Source organism: Phacochoerus africanus, chromosome 4 (genome assembly GCF_016906955.1).
Source record: "Phacochoerus africanus isolate WHEZ1 chromosome 4, ROS_Pafr_v1, whole genome shotgun sequence".
Lineage (NCBI taxonomy): Eukaryota > Metazoa > Chordata > Mammalia > Artiodactyla > Suidae > Phacochoerus > Phacochoerus africanus.
In genome coordinates, this window is record NC_062547.1 from 11,170,678 (window position 1) to 11,190,554 (window position 19,877).

Consider the following 19,877-nt stretch of genomic DNA (forward strand, 5'->3'; position numbering starts at 1 on the left):
GTATATGGGTATACCAGATTTTCTTTATCTGTTCATCAGCTGATAGACATTTAGGTTGTTTCCACTCTTTGCCTATTATAAATAATAATGCTCCTATGAACATTTGTATGAAAGTTTCTATGTGATCTTATATTTTTCTCTTGGGTGTATATACTGGACTGCTGGGCTTTTTTGAGGAACTAACAAACACTTTTTCAAAGCAACTACACTATTTTACATTACCACCAGCAATGTATGAGGGTTCTAATTTCTCCAAATCCTAACCAGACTCGTTACTTTCTTTTTGAGTGTAGCCATCGCCGTGGGTGAAGTCATAGCTCATTGTGGTTTTGATTTGCATTTCCCTAGTGACTAGTGACCTTGAGCATCTTTTCATATGCTTATTAATCATGTGTACATTTTCTTTGGACAAATATATATTCAGATCCTTTGCCCAATTTTAACTTGGGTCATTTGTCCTTTTACTGTTGAATTGTCAGCATTACACATTCTGGAAATGAGATTTTTATCAGATATATAATTTGCAGCTATTTTCTCCCCTTCTGTGTGTTGTTTTCACTTTCTTTATAGTGTCCTTTGAAGCACAGAAGTTTTTAATTTTAATGATCATTTTTTTTCTTATTTGTTTATGCTTTTGGTGTCAGACCTAAGAAACCGTTGCCTAAGCCAAGGTTGTGAAGTTTACGCCTATGTTTTCTTCTAAGGGTTTTATAGTTTTAGCTCTTATATTTAGGCCTCTGATCCATTTTGAGTTAATTTTTGTATGCGATATGAGGTAAATGTCCAATTTTGCTCCTTTGCTTGTGGCTATCTAGTTTTCCCACCACAATTTGTTAAAAAGATTATTCTTTTCCCGTCGAATTTTCTTGAATTGCTACTACTTATCTTTAAACATTATTTTTTGTCATCTCCATTTTGGCACTAAGATTTTTGAGGGCAGGGGCCTTCTCTTATTTTTAGACGTATGCCACCAGTACTCAACAGTATGCCGTACTCATAGGAGGTGCCTGGTAGATATATAACTAGTGCCTGCCTTTCCAAGCAGATAGTAAGCTCTGAAAGGAGAGGACTCTGCTTATTTTTGCTTACTGGTAGGGTGGAATCAGTAAGGCTTTTTTTTTTGGGGGGGGGGGGTGATGATTGAATTAATGATTTCCCAGTGATTCATGTCTTACTTTAGAATTTTTGTTCTCCCCTGCAGCAGAATCCATACTAGGTCAGAGCAAGTTTCTTGCAATAAGTCCCCAAGGGAAGAGGTGAGTAAGGGGCAAACAAGCCTCCACAGGAAAATCCTAATTTAGCTTTGATTTTGCCACCTATGATTCTACCATATTCATTTTATCTTTCGTGATCCTCTTTAGCTCAGACCATACCACCAGGTTTTGAGTTAAAGGAAACTTCCTTGAGGTTTACAGACTTGGGAACATTTTCTGATTTTTGTTTGAGGTTACGTACCAAGAATTTAAAACAAATCAAACCCAAGTTACCATTTCTGTGTGCTGGGTTTTACTCTTGTCAAAGTGTAATAAAAATTAATTTCCTAGTCTTTTAACAAGTGCCAGTACTTCCTAGTAGTAGACTTTGACAAGGCCTGAAATGTGAAGCCACATTTTGAATAATGAGAAGAGGAAATATGTTTCTTGCTCATGGTTTCTGCAGCTCTGAAAGTGATTTGCAAAAAAAGAAAAAAAAAAAGGAAAGAAAAGGAAATACCCTAACTATCCAATTATAGAGGAATGGTGAATTATTCTGTTGATTCAATGAAGTGGTAAGTTGAAACTAAAAATAATACTTAAAAATTATATACCAGTAAGGAAACATCTTTTTTTTTTTGTCTTTTTGCCATTTCTTGGGCCACTCCCACGGCATATGGAGGTTCCCAGGCTAGGGGTCTAACTGGAGCTGTAGCTGCCAGCCTATGCCAGAGCCATAGCAACGCAGGATCCGAGGCACGTCTGCCACCTACACCACAGTTCACGGCAACTCTGGATCCTTAACCCTCTGAGCAAGGCCAGGGATTGAACCCACAACCTCATGGTTTCTAGTCAGATTTGTTAACCATTGCGCCACGACGGGAACTCCAAGAAACATCTTTATGATATAAAAAAAAGTATAAAAAGATTAGAATACGCAGTGATTGCAGCTGGGTAAAATTATGTATTGAACTAGGACAATCCACTATCCTGGTTTGGACTATCTGGTTTTTAGCACTGAAAGTCCTGCATTCCAGGAAATCTCTCACTCCAAGAAAACTGGGGTGGTCACACACCCTATTATGAAGAAATTGCCCTAGGGATAACTGGGGACATAGCAAGGATTTTCCTTCCCCGCCCCCCCCGATTCTCTTAGACCTTCCTATGCCTCATTTTTTTTTTAATTATAGTTGGTTTTCAGTGTTGTGCTAATTTCTGCTGTACAGTACAATGACTTGGTTACATGTATATTCCAGGAGACCGAACACTGTCACTCGTGCATAGCAAGGATTTTCATTCTTTTTTTAAGCGCAGACATCAACAGTGTCTCATAAAGAGTTATGTGAGGTCAGTAAAATTATTTGAGATCATGAAAATGAATGAAATAAATTAAAATTCTTAAGGAAACCATGGGTTTGGAGAGGGATCCTCAGAGATATTTCAGAAGTGGAAAGAAAATGAGATAGAAATACAATCGTGTCTCTTCTGAGGGTTTTCTCACGGAATTTTGCCTTGAACCTGCCATGGCCACATTCTTTTCGTGTTCCCCAAGTCCAAGGCAGGGCCTGGACCTGGTCCACCTGCAGATATTCCAGTCACGTTCTGGAGTGCAGACAGGGAGGAATACATCATTCATGTCCCATTCCATGGAAAATCTCCTTGAGAATGTATGTGTGTGTGTAGGAATATATTGACATGAATGTTTGATGTCCTGAAATCTTACAGTTCAAACCCAGATCACAGTTATGTGAATATGATCTTAAGGCTGTGGGAGCCTCCTGTGGTCAAACCTGTTACAAGAGTAAAGAAAATTAGGGAAACACCGTGACAAAATCATCTGTTGCAGACAAGAACACACATTGTTTTATTCATTTAAAGCCATTTTTTAGGACTTTACATAGACAAAGAAATCTCCCACCCCTTTTTTTCGAGTCACAAGAGATATCTTCTGCTGGGGGTCCATAGCAAAGTGGAAATTTCCCAGGGAGTGGAACTTAGGATGTCTATACACCTGGCAGAGTCTGGTGGCACTCAACAGATCACAGGTGCTCAAATGCAGTTGATCGATTGCAGCGACATCTTCCTAGGTTAGCATTCTTTCTGTGTAGGATACTGTATCTTGAAGCATGAACAAGAATTGAGAAGTGGGGCGGCTATTCCCTAACGTTTGGCCTTGTAAGTGATTATATCATTTCCAAGCATTACGTTTGGCCTTGTAAGTGATTATGTTATTTCCAAGCATGATTCTCTTTCTCAGAATGTCTGTAGCTCTTAGTGTCTGCATTATATACTCTGTCAGCTTATTATATATTAATGATTTTTGACGGTCTAAGTCTTTTTGTTACCAATGGTTAAAAACCTGATCGCTAACAATTTTGTGTCTCTCAACACCTGTTTCATGCTGGTACTTGAGAGAGTAGGTACTTGATAAAACCTGTAGTAGTTTATGCAGACATCAGATAGACAGTTTGGTTATTTCAGACATGATAGCATTTGAGTAAGAAGATCTGGGTATGAAACGAGGCTGTCAAGATTCCTCGCTGTGACCATTGACAAACTACCTTTACTTTCTTATGAGTTATGTAGCCTCTTTGAACATTCGTAAAATAGGGGTAGGGATATTTTTTTTTCCCTTGATCATGGAAGATCAATTGCAATTATTTGAAAAAATACTATGTGAACTAGAAAATATTTTACAGATACAAGTATTGATTATCATTTATGATTTGGGGGCTCATTATAGCATTTTTTTTCTTTCATTCTTTCTTGTCTTCCCTAAAGGCTAAAAGTAGGTAGACAGTGCAACCAAGAGCCTAGAGCGTATGTTAGGGAAAGTTAAAACATACAGATATGTGTCCATATATAAGAGGTGCTGTTTGTATGAAGACAGGGCTGAGGGCTGGCCACTTAGTGCCCCCCTGATGTGGTGTGGGAGCCACATAATGTCAACCCCACAAAAAAATAGATGGCATAGGTTCTTTATTGGACCTCATTATTATTATTTTTTTACTTTCCTGAAAATAGTGGTGCAAAAGAGACTCCATGAAACATGTAGATGTGGAAGGAACTAAAGATAGTTTAGAGATGGCATGGAGCAGTCGCTTATATTTTTCATCTGATGTGGAGTCTTCCCGTTGCAGGGGGAAGAAATGAAAAAAAAAAACAAAACAAAAAACAAACTACTACTGCTAATCTTGCTACTACTAGACCTTATTCAAGTCATATACTGCAGCCCTTATTCAGCGCCCCCCCCCCCCATTTTTTTAAATGTAAGAAAGCTGCCCTAAACAAGAAGCATGATGACACAACCTGCTACAATGGCCTATAATCATACTCTCAATGAGGGCGGGAGAAGGGAGCTGTGGCCACTCCATGCAAAGACCAGAGAGAGACATGGAGGATACATGCAAAGTGCCTCCAGAAATAGGGGCAAGTATGTCTCTTGTAAGCTGTAGGCACTAATGCTTAAAAGAAGAGGAAACAGAAAATAGAAAAAAAAAATAGTTTAAGGGGCACTGTCGTTTTCTATTGGTGAAGATTCCTCATCTTGGGGAGGCTCTGGAAAGTTTATTTCTGTTTCTTCTTCTTCTTCTTCTTCTTCTTCTTCTTCTTGGACTGGAATAATTTCAATCTCTTCTTCATTCTTTGGTTGGGAAGGTATTTCAGTCTGCTCGACTACTTCTTCTTTTATTTCAATGGCCTGTTCTTTTTTTTCTTCAGCCGACAGGAGAACCACATTCTAGAACACAAAATCGAACAAAGTTTTCTTGACCTTCATCATTGGCACATTTCTCAATAATCTATACAAATATAAAATACCTCCTAGTTGTTATGCTATGCTATTTTCTGTATGCTTCCAGGTACCAGGATTGATTTCCTAGGTGCACAGGTCCTTATCAACTCACTTATCAAGGCTCTTTCTCAAGGCCAGCCAATTTTGCCACTTTTTTTGGAATGATCACATAGTACAGTAGAGGAATTTAGATTGTAGTTTTGATTGGCCTTTATTGGAAATGTACTTGGGGAAGTAGTTTTCTCTCGCTAATCCTATCTTCTCATTTGCAAACAGAAGGAATTCACGATGATTTCTAAATTCTCTTCCAAAGTTAATGTTCTGTGGTGGGATATTCATATCTCCCAACTGTGGAGCCTCTTTGAACCTCTTGTTTTGGAAGAGGGATTAGATGGAAAGGGCACTGAAGAAGGGAATACTGAGAAATGAAGTAGAAGAACTAGTGGCTTTAATCGGCCTTCAGTCTTCATCCATCCTGCTTTTATAAATCAGCTATGGAATCTTGAAATCAAGAAGGATGACTGAATGAAGCTTAACTCAAGGTTCGTAAGAGGATGCGCATGTCATAGAACTGGATCCTTTGTTTAACCTTTTTTTTGGGGGGGGGGGAGCATATCCATGGCATGTGGAGGGTCCCAGGCTAGGGGTCGAATCAGAGCTACAGCTGCTGGCCCACACCACAGCCACAGCAATCCGAGCCATGTCTGTGACCTACACCACAGCTTACGGCAACGCCAGATCCTGAACCCACTGAGCAAGGCCAGGGATTGAACCTGTGTCCTCATGGATACTGGTCAGATTCATTTCCACTGATCCACCATGGGGAATCCCCCTTTGTCTAATCTTTAAACTTATGACATTTCCCCCCATTACTGGTAGTTTCTGCTTTCCAGAAATATGCCATGATCATTTTTCATGATGCTCCCAGTTGCAAAGACTTGTCAGGTTACACTCTCCATATAAAATCCTTTGTAGGTGTGATTTTCCTAGAGGGAGGTTGTGAGCAGCATGGCCACTACTTACAGCTTTGGGTCTGGAGCACATTTTTTTCCATTCATTTTCAACCGTGCCAGCTGTCACAAATTTCTGGAGGAAGGCAAAGATCAGCATCACTGCAAAAGTGCTCTGAGGAATAGAAAAATGAGGGTGAAAATGTAAGAAGGTGGTTGGTGCTCAGTAAAGGACCAGTGACTAAAATTAAGTGATTTAAAGATTAGTTCTGATAGCCAGTCTCTTGGGGTAGACCGTGATGGAAGATAATACAAGCAAAGGGATGTATGTGTATGTATGACTGGGTCACTGTGCTGTACAGCAGAACTTGGCACAACATTGCCAATCAACCATACTGTTTTTTAAAAAAGAAAAAAAAATCAGAGAGATAAACTGTAGCATGTAAAAAAATTATTTTTTTTGTGGGAATAATGACTGAGAGAACTACTCGTATCTGTATAACCAACCCTAACTCTTAGAAAACTCCTGGCACACAGGATAGTTAGTACATGTTGCTGACGGAAAGTAAGGCAGTAGTGAAGAATCAATTCTGTGTAGGCAAGAACAATTACTGAGTCCCGAATTAAATTGTATCCAGCTTCAGGTAGTATATATCAGACCAAGAAAACCTCTCCATACTTGGCAGATTCATTTTTTTTCCCTTCAAGTTCAAAAACACTAAAATCTCCTTAAGGCAAAAGATACTCATTGCAACTTATGTTCTTCATTGTCCACCTTAAAATAGTAATAATAATAAATATTAATTTCATTAAAAATAATAATAAATGTTTGCGCAAACAGTTAAGTAGCACTTTCTATGTACCAGGCACTGCTCTAAGTGCTTTGCATGTATTAACTCATCCCTCCAAACAGCACTATACTGTTACCTTCCCCATTTTACAGCTGAAGAAATTGAGACACAGTGTGGTTAAAGTTCCTGCTCAAAGACATATAGGCAACAAGTAGCAGCAACAGACAGTCTGGATCCAGAGTGGAGAAGAAAAATGCCGTACCTCCTCCCTGAAAGTAAATCCAGTTTCACACTTACCAAGAACACAGCTCGCATGCTTTCACAGTATCGCATAGATAGAGAGTTTTTCTCAGCGATGTTAGCTGGTTCACAGTCGTATATGTTAATATAAGGCGTGGGAGTTTTAATAAGGTTCAGATTCTCCATTTTAAAAAAATGGGAAATAGTAATATTAAATATGTCCATGATCAAAAAAATTATTCCAGAAATAGCAGCAAAGAGGCTCAATGAGTTCATTACCATCCTTGCTTTGACCTGAAATAGAGATGTAAAGATTTATTAACTGAGATCAATTCCTAGCTGCAGAATATAAACTGGGAAAGAATTACAGATCCTATTGCCCTGACTCAAAAAGGTACTACACCCAAATCATACTAAATCCTGCTTCTCTCTTGTTTTTAGTCTCCTTGTCTCTGTAAAATAAAAAACCTTCAAGTCTCCATATGTTTCTTTCTCCGTCTTCCCCATCTCATTTATGCCACCAGCATCCAGCCAGTTTATCAACAAGATGTTCTAGGAGTGATCCCTGTATTTCCCTTCACTGTCATTGCCACCATCCTAGGAGGTGTTCAGTACACAATTGTTGAATAAATGGAGATAAATCGTATTCAGATTATATCTTTCTGCATCAGAAGAGAGAAGGAAAAGAGAGAAGGAGGTTCTTCCATCACAGTGAAGCAGGATGGTTCTGTGTATATAGATAAGAAAAGAGCAGATAGGACCGTCTAGGTCTGTATCTTCAAATGGAAACAAGCAAATAGTGACACCTGCTTCCTATTGATATAAGTTGCAATCAGTCCCGGTGAACCATCTTTCAGAATACAGTTAGGGCTGATGTCTCTGGGTAGCATAGGTAAGAAGAGCATATGTCAGTGTGAATGTTCTACTTTGCGGGGACGATAAAAGGTTGAAACAGGAAGGTCTATGTGATAAGGACCATATAATGGCAAGGGGTCATTGACGATTACCTTAAGACACACATATTTCACCCCTGGTCGTATGACTTACAGATGGCAAGTCAGTAGGACTGGCTGTATTTGGAGAGTAAATACAACTTGATTTCCATAAACAGTTTTGTTCCCCTCCCCCCAAACTGAGTTTATCAGAACACCTCTAGAGAGAGCCCTCTCAGTCTTCTCCGTCCCTCACTGACTTTGGAAATGACTCGAATTAGTTACAGCTTGGTAAGTGTAAAAAAGTTGAAGGAGGGAGCTTGCTGATAAGCTCTTGACCCGCGCTGAAATGAGGAGTTCCTCCTAGGTGTGAACGTGTCCCAGGTGGTTATATGAATGAGAGCACGGTAGCCCTTTACAGACTCTGAGTCGCCTTCATATATATGTGTGTGTGTGTGTGTGTGTGTGTGTGTGTGTGTGTGTGTGTGTGTATATATATATATATATATATATATATATATATATATATATATTACTCCATTTTATTCTCAGGACAATTGCATATGGTAGCAAGGACTGTTATTTCCGTGTTTAGGTGAAAACACAGAGGTACATAGCGGTAGACTGACTTGTTTGAGGTTACAGCTTAAGGTTAGCTAGGACATGAGCCAATCACAGCCTTGGTTACACAGTCTTGCTAAATGCTGGTCTGAGAGAAGTGGCACAGCTTTTGTAGACAGCATCTCATTCCTAAGACCATGAGTATGCTTTTCATCCATGTGCCTTCAACCCTGTTTTCACGGACATGTTTCGGGTAGATCTCATGTCCATAGTTTTTATGAATCAAATCACAGCAGCATTGCAGAGGATCCTTTGCTTTTTAGGGCTAAGAGAAAACTCAGTGCTCCTGTCACTCCAGAGGTCTTCAAGGATCCTTGTTTTCAGCTGAGAAAATGGATCCTTCTCTGATGTATGGGAAAGAAGGACATACGATTACTTGCCAAACTCTTCCTGGGGCTTTTCTCCGCTGCTGCCAGGAATGATCCAGAAATGATATACTGTAAAAAGAGAGGTGGTGGGTGGGAAAGGGGGTGGGGAGAGGTGGGAGAAGCAGCAGAGGGGGAGATCATTTTTTAACATCGCAAGAACTAGTTGTAAAAAATCTAACCACACCCTCAACCACTTTCACTAAACTACCCAGCCATTTTTCCTGGATTCATTCATTTTTTTCAGCAGTCCTACTTCTCCATTATTCAGGCTCAAGCACCTTCAATCCATGCCTTTTTCAACTAACTGGGAGCTGTGATGAGGAATATAAGACCAGAGGCAGAACTCATATTTCTGTTTCAGTTAGTACTCACACTGTAAATTTAAAAGTTTTTTTAGTTTTCCTTCCTTGCTTTTTTTTTTTTTTTAATTTATGGAATTGCTCTTTGGAGTTAATCTGCTCTTTAGAAGTAATCTGGTATATGTCTGTGATTTAAAAAAAAAAAATACTTTTGTTTGCATCCTCCCCCAATGGTTAGTTGTTTTTACTCACCAGAAGGCCTCCCCAGAGAGGGTACCACAAAGTTACACAGATGGGTGCATAGACCTCCATGTGGAACAACAGGAGGCTGCCCAGGGTCATGTGGAAGAGCCCGTTCATGATCTGGACAGCCTGTGGAGAGAACAGGGCACCGATGGGTCAACCAACCTTATCAAGTCAGAGAGAGAGGGTGAGGCTGCATGCGCTGGCTCCCGACCTGGGTGTGGCAGTGTAAAACGCCCAGAGCAGGCTGTGAAGGCGCCAGGACCTCTGTCTTGTTCAGATCCATTTTCCCCACCACCTGGGCCATTTCCAAGGCAGGTGTACCTGGGATGCTGGTGGCGAACTGGGAGGGGAGGCCCCTAACTATGCAAGCCTCAAAATCAAGACAGGGCACACCATGGCGATTTCACCGTGGTGATTTCTCTCTACATCCCTGATTTGGGCCACTGTGTCAGACACAAAGAACACCTCAGGTTGGATCAGATGCCTTCAGGTTGGATTGAATTCCATGCTTGGCCTACGGCATCTGCTTCTTAGGCCAGGGATCCCTAGGATGTAGAATGGAAGGCACCTGACTTACCCCCAAAGCCTTAGATTCCCTCATGAAGAAGCTTTGTGTAGGGCCCACCATCGAAGGCACCCTCCTGGGAATTAGTTTGGGGACAGGTTGCATGGCAATGGGACCTTTCACAGGATCTGCTGGGAAAGCTCCAATCATTGAGTTTCTGGGCGTCGTCATTTCACCCTCAAAACTCCTAAAAATAAAACAAAACATAAACTGAGGAGAGAGGACAGGGTTTTCGGCAGTCTCTTATCTGGGCATGCATCTGAATGCCTCTGTCTGTATTCTCTCAGCCGGTGTCACTGGTGGCAGACACAGCCTCTTCCTAGTGGCTTTGGGCCTGAGGCAAGGCCTGCTGGTGAGTTCTGAGGACCCAGAAGGGCGTCTCAGGCAAGAATACGTGGGCTCGAGGATCCCTGCCAGTATTCTTTTTTTTTTTTCTTTTTTAGAACCACACTCGCAGCATATGGAACTTTCCAGACTAGGGGTCGAATCGGAGCTGCAGCTGCCAGCCTATGCCACAGCCACAGCAGCTCGGGATCTGAGCCACATCTGCAGTCTATGCCGCAGCTTGCAGTAACACTGGCTCCTTAACCCACTGAGTGAGGCCAGGGATCGCACCTGCATCCTCAGGGATGCTAGTTGGGTACTTAATCAGCTGAGCCACAATGGGAACTCTTAGAATATAAATTCTGTCAAAGCAGAAACCTTGTTCTCCCCTGTTCAATATTTAAAATTATGTCCAGATTTAGCAGTTTTTCCTAAGTATTATTGAAAAAGTAAATGTTTGTGAAGCACCCATGTCTGAAAAATTATTAGCTACTTTTTCTGATGTTCTTGTTCTTTATATTACTTTATATTATAATACCTTTGTGGGTATTAGTTTCTATTTTTTTTCCGTCTGAAAAATGAGAGAATTCCCCCTTTCACAGACATGTGAGAAATAAGTAAGTTAACATATGCGTAACTGCCTGGTACACAGGGAGAAAGTAGTAAATACTATTTGTTGTTAGGATTCCTGATATATTCATTTTTAAATAGAAATGTCCCTTTCCAGCTCTAAAATTTTAAGACTGTTCAACTCTTCATCTTATGATTCCCTTTGGTATTCATTTCTTTATCTCATTTACTTATATGAATTCTATTGGGTCTTTCCTGGGCCCCGGAAATTTCTCTTTAGGGACACAACTTTGGTCTTGGTTATGTTGTTTTTTGTTTTTTGTTTTTTTTGGCCATTTTCAAGGCACACGAAGTTCTCAGGCGAGGGGTCGAACCCACATCAAGGATCCAACCCATGCCACAGCAGTGACCCTAGCCACACTAGTGTCAATGCCAGATCCTTAACCCACGGAGCCACCAGGGAACTCCACGGTCTTGTCTTTATTGACTGTAAGTCATGTAAGAGGCCTTGGCGACCAAGGCTGTCTGTCCAGCTTACTTGTCTTCCTGAAGGCACACAGGGCCGGGCACCCGAAGGTGTGCTGTAGGACAGGTGCTTGGGAGTATCCCAGGCCTTACATCTATACCCACTTTCTAGTAACAGAGACATTTCTCATCTGGCATCTCATCTGAGCCTCAGAGTGTAGAAAAGGGATGAACCATTGCCCCTGTTTTGTAGAAAGGAAAACAATGGCGTGGAGAAGTTAGGTAACCGGTTCAAAGTTACATGACCATCAGACTTTTAAAATGAGAGCATTGACCTAGCCGACAAGGTATCTGTGGTACCAGGCTGCTTTGTCCTCCTTGGGGAATAGGAATTCAGCCTTTTATTTATCAGTCTTTTCCATCTCCTTCAAACAGATGTGCAGTTTGGATGCCTATAAACCAGCTGAAAACAGAATATCTTTCTGGGCTGTGGCTAAAGGGGAAGAGAGGAGGCTGATTTTGCCCCAGCTCAGGATTACCAGCTGTCATGTGGTCCTAGAGACCTGCTTTGCACCCCAAACCACCTCACGGGGCTACCACTGAAAGGTAATCCACTAATACAGACCACTAAGGAGTTTACAGACTGATTCTGGTCACCAGGGAGAATTTTTAGGGCCAGTAAGAACCTCAGAAACCTTTCTGTTCATTTTACAAATGAGGAAACTGTAGCCCATGGATGGGGTGTGCTTTGTTAAAGACCTTCCACTCAATGACGGCGCCAAACCAGAAGGAAGACTCCAGGCCTCTGAGGCTGATGCTCTTTCTTTCTTTTTTTCTTTTTATTTTTTCTCTCTTTTTTTCTTTTTTAGGGCCCCACCCACGGCATCAGGAGGTTCCCAGGCTAGGGGTCGAATCAGAGCTGTAGCTGCCAGCCTACACGACGCCAACACAGGATCCAAGCAGCATCTGTGAGCTACACCACAGATCACAGCAACGATGGATCCTGAACCCACTGAGTGAGGCCAGGGATCGAACCCGTGTCCTCATAGATGCCAGTCAGATTCGTTTGCACTGAGCCACAATGAGAACACCCTGGTGCTCTTTCTGCTGCCCGCTGGGTTGGAGCACATGGATAGAGTCATTCACTGAGCTCACTCTGTGCCAGGAGGGTTGTGTATCCAGTCCCAGCTCTACCCACACCTTCCTTACTAAATGGGCACTTTGTCACTTTGCAAGTGTGGAAAGGGGGTTCTGAGAGGTTAATTACCTTCCCCGTGGTGAGTACAAAATGAGCTGAGAGTCACCATATCCCTCTCCAGGATTCATTTTAATAAGGACAACTTAAAGAGCAAAGGTCATCAGTTATTAGGGCAGAAGGAGGTGACTAGACCATCCCTGTTTTAATTTCTCCTATTTTCCACCTGCCTAAAGCTATGTCTGTATTATTGGTAGGGTAAAGCTTTCAGGTAAACAAATCCTAATCAGGCTGTGTCTGCAATGACTAATGGCAGAAATGACCACTGGAGGGGAATATTTTATTTCTTTTAAAATGATATCTCATGGAGTTCTCATTGTGGCTCAGCGGTAATGAACCCTACTGGTATCCATGAGGATGGGGGTTCAGTCCCTGGTCTCGCTCAGTGGGTTAAGAATCCGTGTGGCTGTGGCTGTGGTATAGGCTGGCAATTCGACCCCTAGCCTGGGAACTTCCATATGCCATGGGTACGGGCTTAAAAAAGCAAAAAATAATAATAATAATAATAATAAAAATAAAACAGTGATGTCTCACTATGGCAATTACATTTCTACTAGGTCTTCAACATATATTATTGTAAAATAGTAATTTATAAACACAAACATGCTTGTTTCTATATATTACTTCATTTTTCAGGGAGATAATCTCTCCTTATATATAGTCACACACACACACACATACACACACCCATCAGGTCGTTGTAGGCTGATTGGGTAAAGAAATTTTTCATTCTATGGGACTATGTAAAACTAAATTACAGACTTTTTTTTTTTTTTTTTGGCTATGCCCGCAGCTTGTAGAAGTTCCAGGGCCAGGGCTTAAACCACAGCAGTGACCTGAGCCACAACAGTGACAACATTGGATCCTTAACCTGCTGTGCCATTTGAGAACTCCAACACACACTCTTAAGGATATTGTAGATTCTTGTAGCCTTATCCTATACATTTTTTTTAAATTTAATTGTTCACGATGACTGTTTGCTCCAACTGGGTGTTTTCCAACATGAAGTTATGCTCAATGACTAGTTGATTACCCTTGTAGTGGTTAGTGACCACATTGGTCAAAATGTGACCATAATAGAATTTTCTTCTCACTGAACTATGAAATCAGAACTCAGTTTATCAGACACTGCTCCATTTTATTATAACAACTTCTGCAAATCTCTGTTGATTTTTAAAAGGCACCACTGTTTCTGTGTCTATTCATTGAAGAAGACAGATCTCATAGCCTTTATGGGTTTTGGTTTGAATAATGACTTTTAGGTCCAGTAATTCCATCCTTTACTGAGAAGTTCAAAGCTGCCTAGCTTTTGTTACCTCAACTTCCTCCTTTGCCACTCAGAATAGTTTTGCATTTTTATCCCTTGTGGCCTCCTGTGCGCTTATCTCTGAGGAAGAATGTTCTTACTTCCTTCCTCTCGCACTGTGCTCCTCCACCCGTCTCCCTCCACCAAGATGTCAGTCCTTCAAAGAAACTGCTTCTTCAGTCTTACTCTGCTTGTGGTGGTATGTATCGGAAAGAGCTTGCCCCAGCTTGGTTGCTTGCTACCTTTAGGGTCTGATCTCTCTATTCAGAGTATTGTTTGGAGAATGTGAGATAATTTACAATTTATAAACTATTAAATGCTCAAAAAATTATTATTATTACTGGAAATTTTTTATGATTAAAATGTGCTGCATTTTCCCCCAGTTCCAAAGCCCCATTTCTTAAACTGTCCCAACCACTGCCCAGTCTCCATCCCTGTACCCCCGGCTTCTTAAAAGCTTAGGTACCACCTTCTTCCTCCACTTCCTCACCACTCACTCACTCCTTGACTCTTGGCAGCTAGGTCCTGCCAGAGCTACTCAGTTGAAACTGATCTCTTCAGAGATTGTGTGCCAGGCGTCCTCCCTCAGGTGGCTTCGTGTCTGTTTCCCTGTCACCTAGGCTTAAAAAGTTGGAACCATATTCCTCTCTGGCTCCTGCATCTTCCACGTGGAACCAATGGCCAAGTCATGCCATCTCTCCCCCTGTAAAGTATCTTATTTTGCAGGTGCACACTTTTTTTTTTACTTCCAGTGCCACCCTGTGACTTTGATTCTCATTTCCTCTCCTCTCATTTCCCCTCCTGGTTTAGCACAAAAAGCTTGTCTTGCTGCCTTCCATCCCATCTTTTCTAATCTATCCTCTGCAAGGCTGCTAGATCAGACTCCCCAAATCCCTGCTGAAGTTACACGCTCCCTGAACTTGAACTCACCCCTGATCTGTCATTACCTGCCAGAGAAACCCTTCACCTGGCCCCTCCCAGCCTCTGTGTAGTTTCTTAAGCTCAGACCCCACTACTCCCCACCGGAGCCACTGGTCTGGACAAGGCTCCTGCTTTCTTCTTTCAACCTTCTCACTTTTGACATGCTTCTCCACCACCCCCTCCCCCTTCACGTTCAGGCCAACTGCCCATCAGACATTCATATCACCTGGGTCTCTTCCTGGCAAGGAATTCTCCTTCAGAGCCTATAGCTCTTTGCATTCCTTACTTGTCACCAAGGGTTTTCCTTCTCCTGTCGTGTTGATAATTTCCTCTAGTGGAATGTAAATTCCTTTAAGCAATGCCCTACTGGGATTACCTAGGGAACCTGTTTTCCTATGTATTATGAACTCAGTAAACAGTAAACTGAACCACTTCCTCTGGGGAAGTTTACAAATGCTCAGGATCTTGGACCAAAAGGTGATGCTTCACCTCACTTGAAGATCCGTGAGATCAAGCCATCTTATGAAAAACAGAAAAGGAACGTTATATGCTAGTTTCAGGAAACAGTGATGTCGGGGTTAAAAGTCATCTTTGTCTAGACTTCTGTGATGGATTTGGGGCCGGATTTTGTGCTTGGTTTAGTGTCCACCAATCCCATCCAGAAAATATTAGCCTGAGAAGCTTAACAACATTTAGTAGTGTTCCCATTTAGTAGGTTATCTTTGGAGGAAGAAGTATATAAAGCGAGATGAATGGAGTTATTTTCATTATAGCCTTGACCAGTTGTCTTCCTATTTGGTACAAGCCAGCTCTAAGAGCTTCCAGATCTAGCTTATTTACTCTTCATAATGCAGTGACTGTTACTATTGCCCCCATCTTATAGATGAGGCAACTGAGGAAGAGAGGTTTAATACCTTGCCTGAGGTTCTATGGCTTGTAGATGGTAGAGCTCAGGTCTCACTGAGCCCAGCAGGTGAGTAGCCAAGCTTTAGTCTACAATGCTGCAATCTGATACTTTCGTAGATTGACTCCCAGTTGATGGCCATTATCATTCGTGAGAGAGAGTGAGTGGTTAAAGCAGTAGGTGGGCAGCAAGCCTCAGTGTCATGGGCCCCTTCTCAAATGATGACACTGTCAGAATACCCGATCAGGGAAGCCCTAGAATTCAAACCGAGAATCTCCAGTCTCCAAGACCATCCTACGCCTTATCCGCCGCTCCCTTTTAGTCACATAAACAAAGCAAATTGATTCCTTACCTGAGTCTCCAAGGTCTTAAGGCTCAAGGGCTGGTGTAGATGCTTGCTGCTGAGTTCAGTTTGGAAGCGAGCAGTGCCCAGCGGGTGAGTGAGGTGGGCCAGGCCTAGGATCTCTGATAGATACCAGGTGACAGGAAATCAGTGACTTCTGCCACCTTGGGCTTCACCCTAATTGCTTTAGTTTAATATACACTTAATCAGAGCCAGAGGATATACAAAAAAAAGCTTCTGCCTTACCAGGAGGTTTCACTTCTTGAAAAAAGATCCCAGGGGACTGCCAGGCGTACTTTACGCTGCCTTAATTAGAAGAACTTTGCAGCCCCCACCCTGTAAGCAGGTGTGGATGGTGGGTCCCCAAGGGCAAAAAAGGCTCTAGAAATTCTCCCAAGATGGGTTGCTAGGACTTTTACCTTTTGTCATTACTTTTAGGAGTGGGTAGGTGGGAAGGAGGCATCCATGCAGAGAGATTCAAGAGTAGGTGTTGTATGTATCCTTCTCAAAGATCATCCTCATTTGCCTGCACTGAGGGTTCTAGTGGGACCATGTATGTCTTGTGTAGAATTTAGTAGAAATGGTTAAAAGTTTAGTAGAACACGTCCCCAGAAGCTTGAGGCAAGAGTTCCACATTTTGGGATGTACATCGAAATAGCACTTTTGGAGTTCCTGAGGTGTGGCTCAGCGGAAACTAATCTGTCTAGCATCCGTGGGGACAAAGGTCTGATCTCTGGGCCTTGTTCAGTGGGCTAAGTATCTGGCATTGCCCTGAGCTGTGGTGTAGGTCACAAATGTGGCTTGGATCCCACGTTGCTGTGGCTGTGGTGTAGATCAGCAGCTATAGCTCTGATTCGACCCCTAGCCTGGGAAACTCCACATGCTGAGGGTGCAGCCCTAAAAAGACAAAAAAAAAAAAAAAAAGAAAAGAAAAAAGAAAGAGCACTTTTACAACTACAAGTCCACCTTTTCCCATCATCTGTCTAGTACCCCTTGTGTCCTCTCTCTTTTCCGTTTGGGCTGGGGTGGTGTGGCTGGCAAGCCCAGTGCTAGATCAACTGAGGAAATTGAGGAAGCTGGTGGCCAGGAGAGCAAATACTTAGGAGAGGAATCTAAGAGAGTTTTGCTCAAAGATATTGTACCCCCTGCTCCACCGTATACAACCTTTATGTTCATAGTTTGGATTTTTTTCTTGCTTTTTAAAACTTTCTTGTCCATTGCTTTATTTCATTAGAGACCCAGGCTGTAGTTAGGTAATTGTCTGCCTACAGGGCTGGAATATGGCAGCCCAACTGCTGAACCTGAGCTTCCTTTATATCTTCTCTCTCACTCTCTCTGTCCTCTCTTTGCTCTTTCTCCCTCTGCCTCTTTTTCCTTTTAGATGGTTTGGAACGAGAGGGTTGGAACCAATGGGTAAAGTCGTTCTGGAGAGGCTGATGTGGGGGCAACATAGAGAACAATGCCGTCTCCCCACCACTGGAGTAGCTCATGAGCGGAACAGGCTGTCATTTGAATAGAGAACTTGCTTTCATCAGGAGTGCACAGGTAGAAGCCCTGCAGTCTCCTGTCGTGAATGCTAGAGAGAGGAGAGGCATGGGAACAAAAGTCCTGACATTCGTGTAAGACTCTGGTTGTGGGTCTTTGAGTATCTGCTGAGGCGCTTGAGTGGTTGGTGGTAGGGTCTGAGGTGTGGATGATTGTGAGTTTTGAGTCCCAGGTGATAGGTGGTTAGGAGCCTTGGTCTTAGTAAGCAGGAGAGTGGGGTCCAAACTTGGTGAACATAAGGCATCATTGAGGATTGGGGTGGGGTCTCACTGCCTAGTTTGTTGTGTTTTTCCTCTGTGTAGGCCCTGTTTTGCCCAGGTATGTCTTGGGGTATTTGCAAGTCTGTTTTTTGTGGCCCATGAGATCACTGAAGGGCCTCTATGTTTGATTCCTCCTGAATCACCTTGAATTTTAATTTATATAAATAAACTTTCACTTTGTCCTTGCCAGTTTGGGTTTATTTGACCTTTCAGTGTTTGACTGTGTTGAAATCCTCCTACAGTTTGGATTTGTCAGTGGAACTTTCATTATTTCACCTTTTATTCTCCCCACCCCCCCCCACCCCCCCCGTAATATTTGAGCATGTTTTACTAGGTCGATGACACATTTAAAATTTCTCTCTCTGGATTTAGCCTCTTGTCATTATCTTTCCCCTCTCCAAAGGATGATCTCTTTCTTAAAGTCTGCATTAAAGTTTATTAACTAACCTTTTATTGCTAATATTTGCGTCATAGAAATTTGTCTTTTATTCCCTCCACTTCCTAATGCCCTCGTTTTTGTTTTTTTTTAATCCTTGAGACATCTTGCTTCTCTTATGAGAACTACATTCTGCATCATAATCGTTCATGTCCCTGCCTTACTCAGCTATCGCTTGATCTGTATGTTCCCAGAATGTTTTCTGTATGTTCTCTGACCGCTGTGTTCTCTGTGGTGCTGTGAGAGCCAGTGGTCCTTTGTGGTTCTATCTTGTATCCAGATGGTTATCCCAGTGCTACCCATTATCAGGAATATTATGATGGGTTCCCAACTGTTCAGCAAGGTGTTGACACCCAGAATCATCTGGCATTGGAGGGTTTTGATTTCAGAGAATTGGTAAGGGAGATGCCAGTGCCTCAGAGGTGAAACTAAAGATCTTATTGCAAATAGAACTTGGCTGTAAGTTGGAAAAATCTCCATATTGTATTTATAAAAATAACTACTATGAAGGAAAATATAAATTCAAGTACTTAAAAGCTTTATAGTTTATGAGCTCTCTTCTCTGTTTGGAGGGACTCCTTTACCTAAAAAAAAATAGCATTAGTTGAATATATGCTTATGTGCTAAGCACTGTCCATATGACACCTATCATACTGTGTATTGATTCTGTTTTATAATTATGGAAACCAAAGTTCAGGGGGAACTTTGGGGGAAGCTGGCTCAAAGTCACATAGTAAAGATATAGTAAGAAAAACTTCAGTTATAAATTTAAAAGAAAACCTACTATTTTCTAAGTGATTATTAATTTCTGAGCACTAATAGAATCACATGTTTCATTTAAGCTCACAGTAAACCCATTAGGTAGGTGTTAATATTACATTTTAGTTAGGAATTTAAAGCTCAAAAGATTAAATTATTTGTTCAAATCATTTAGCTTGAAATTGCAAAACTAGGAGTTCCCTGGTGGCCTAGCAGTTAAAGACTAGGCATTGCCACTGCTGTGGCTTGGGTTACTGCTGTGGCTCGGTTTGATCCCTAGCCCAGGAACTTCTGCATGCTGCAAACATAGACTGAAAAAAAAAATTGCTAAGTGGACATTTAAATCTAGGTCTGACATAAAAGCCCTTACTATTAGGTGACAGGCCTCTCACCCTTAAATATATCTCAGCCCCCACCCAATAGAACCTCACTCAGCTGCCAAGTGTTTTTCATGGGAACGGCACCCCACCCCCACCCCCTGCCCTCACTTATGCATCTATAGGCCTTGCTCCTTCCAGCTTATAGCAGAAATGAAAGCGTGCTAGTTGATTTCTTTGAATGTGCTGAGTTTTCCTATGCTGGAAGAATAGAGGCAAATGGGATTTGGAGCTGGGGGTTCTCACTTCAAATCCTGGTTCTAAGTCCCTCTCCCTTTTGTGGTCTTAGAAAATTGAACTGCTTTGAACATTGGTGTTAACGTCTGTGAGACTGTGAGACAGGCTAGTCATACCTGTGTCTGAGGGCGGTCGTGACCGTTCAGTGAGCCAAGAGAGGTCCCATCACTGGTAGTT

The 19,877-nt window shown here is 42.0% G+C and overlaps 2 protein-coding genes across 6 annotated transcripts in view; one reads left to right on the forward strand and one right to left on the reverse strand.

The window, feature by feature from the left end:
- Positions 1 to 3,029: 3,029 nt before the first annotated feature.
- Positions 3,030 to 16,282, reverse strand: MS4A1 (membrane spanning 4-domains A1). Its single transcript, XM_047775625.1, has 7 exons — positions 16,096 to 16,282; positions 10,011 to 10,185; positions 9,440 to 9,559; positions 8,901 to 8,957; positions 7,025 to 7,261; positions 6,010 to 6,111; positions 3,030 to 4,932 (listed from the first exon to the last, which is right to left on the reverse strand). Exons 2-7 carry the CDS (start codon positions 10,167 to 10,169, stop codon positions 4,699 to 4,701), a joined length of 909 nt encoding a protein of 302 aa, XP_047631581.1. The 5' UTR covers positions 10,170 to 10,185; positions 16,096 to 16,282; the 3' UTR covers positions 3,030 to 4,698.
- LOC125125119 (membrane-spanning 4-domains subfamily A member 4A-like) overlaps positions 14,030 to 19,877 on the forward strand; it is a 142,456-nt gene continuing 136,608 nt past the window's right edge. For 3 of the 5 annotated variants that reach the window (XM_047775628.1, XM_047775626.1, XM_047775630.1), the window contains exon 1: positions 14,031 to 14,117. The gene's annotated coding sequence lies outside the window, so the exon portion shown is untranslated. Of the gene's footprint in view, positions 14,118 to 17,690; positions 17,706 to 19,877 lie in introns of those variants that run through there. The other 2 variants (XM_047775631.1, XM_047775629.1) reach the window with 2 other exon arrangements.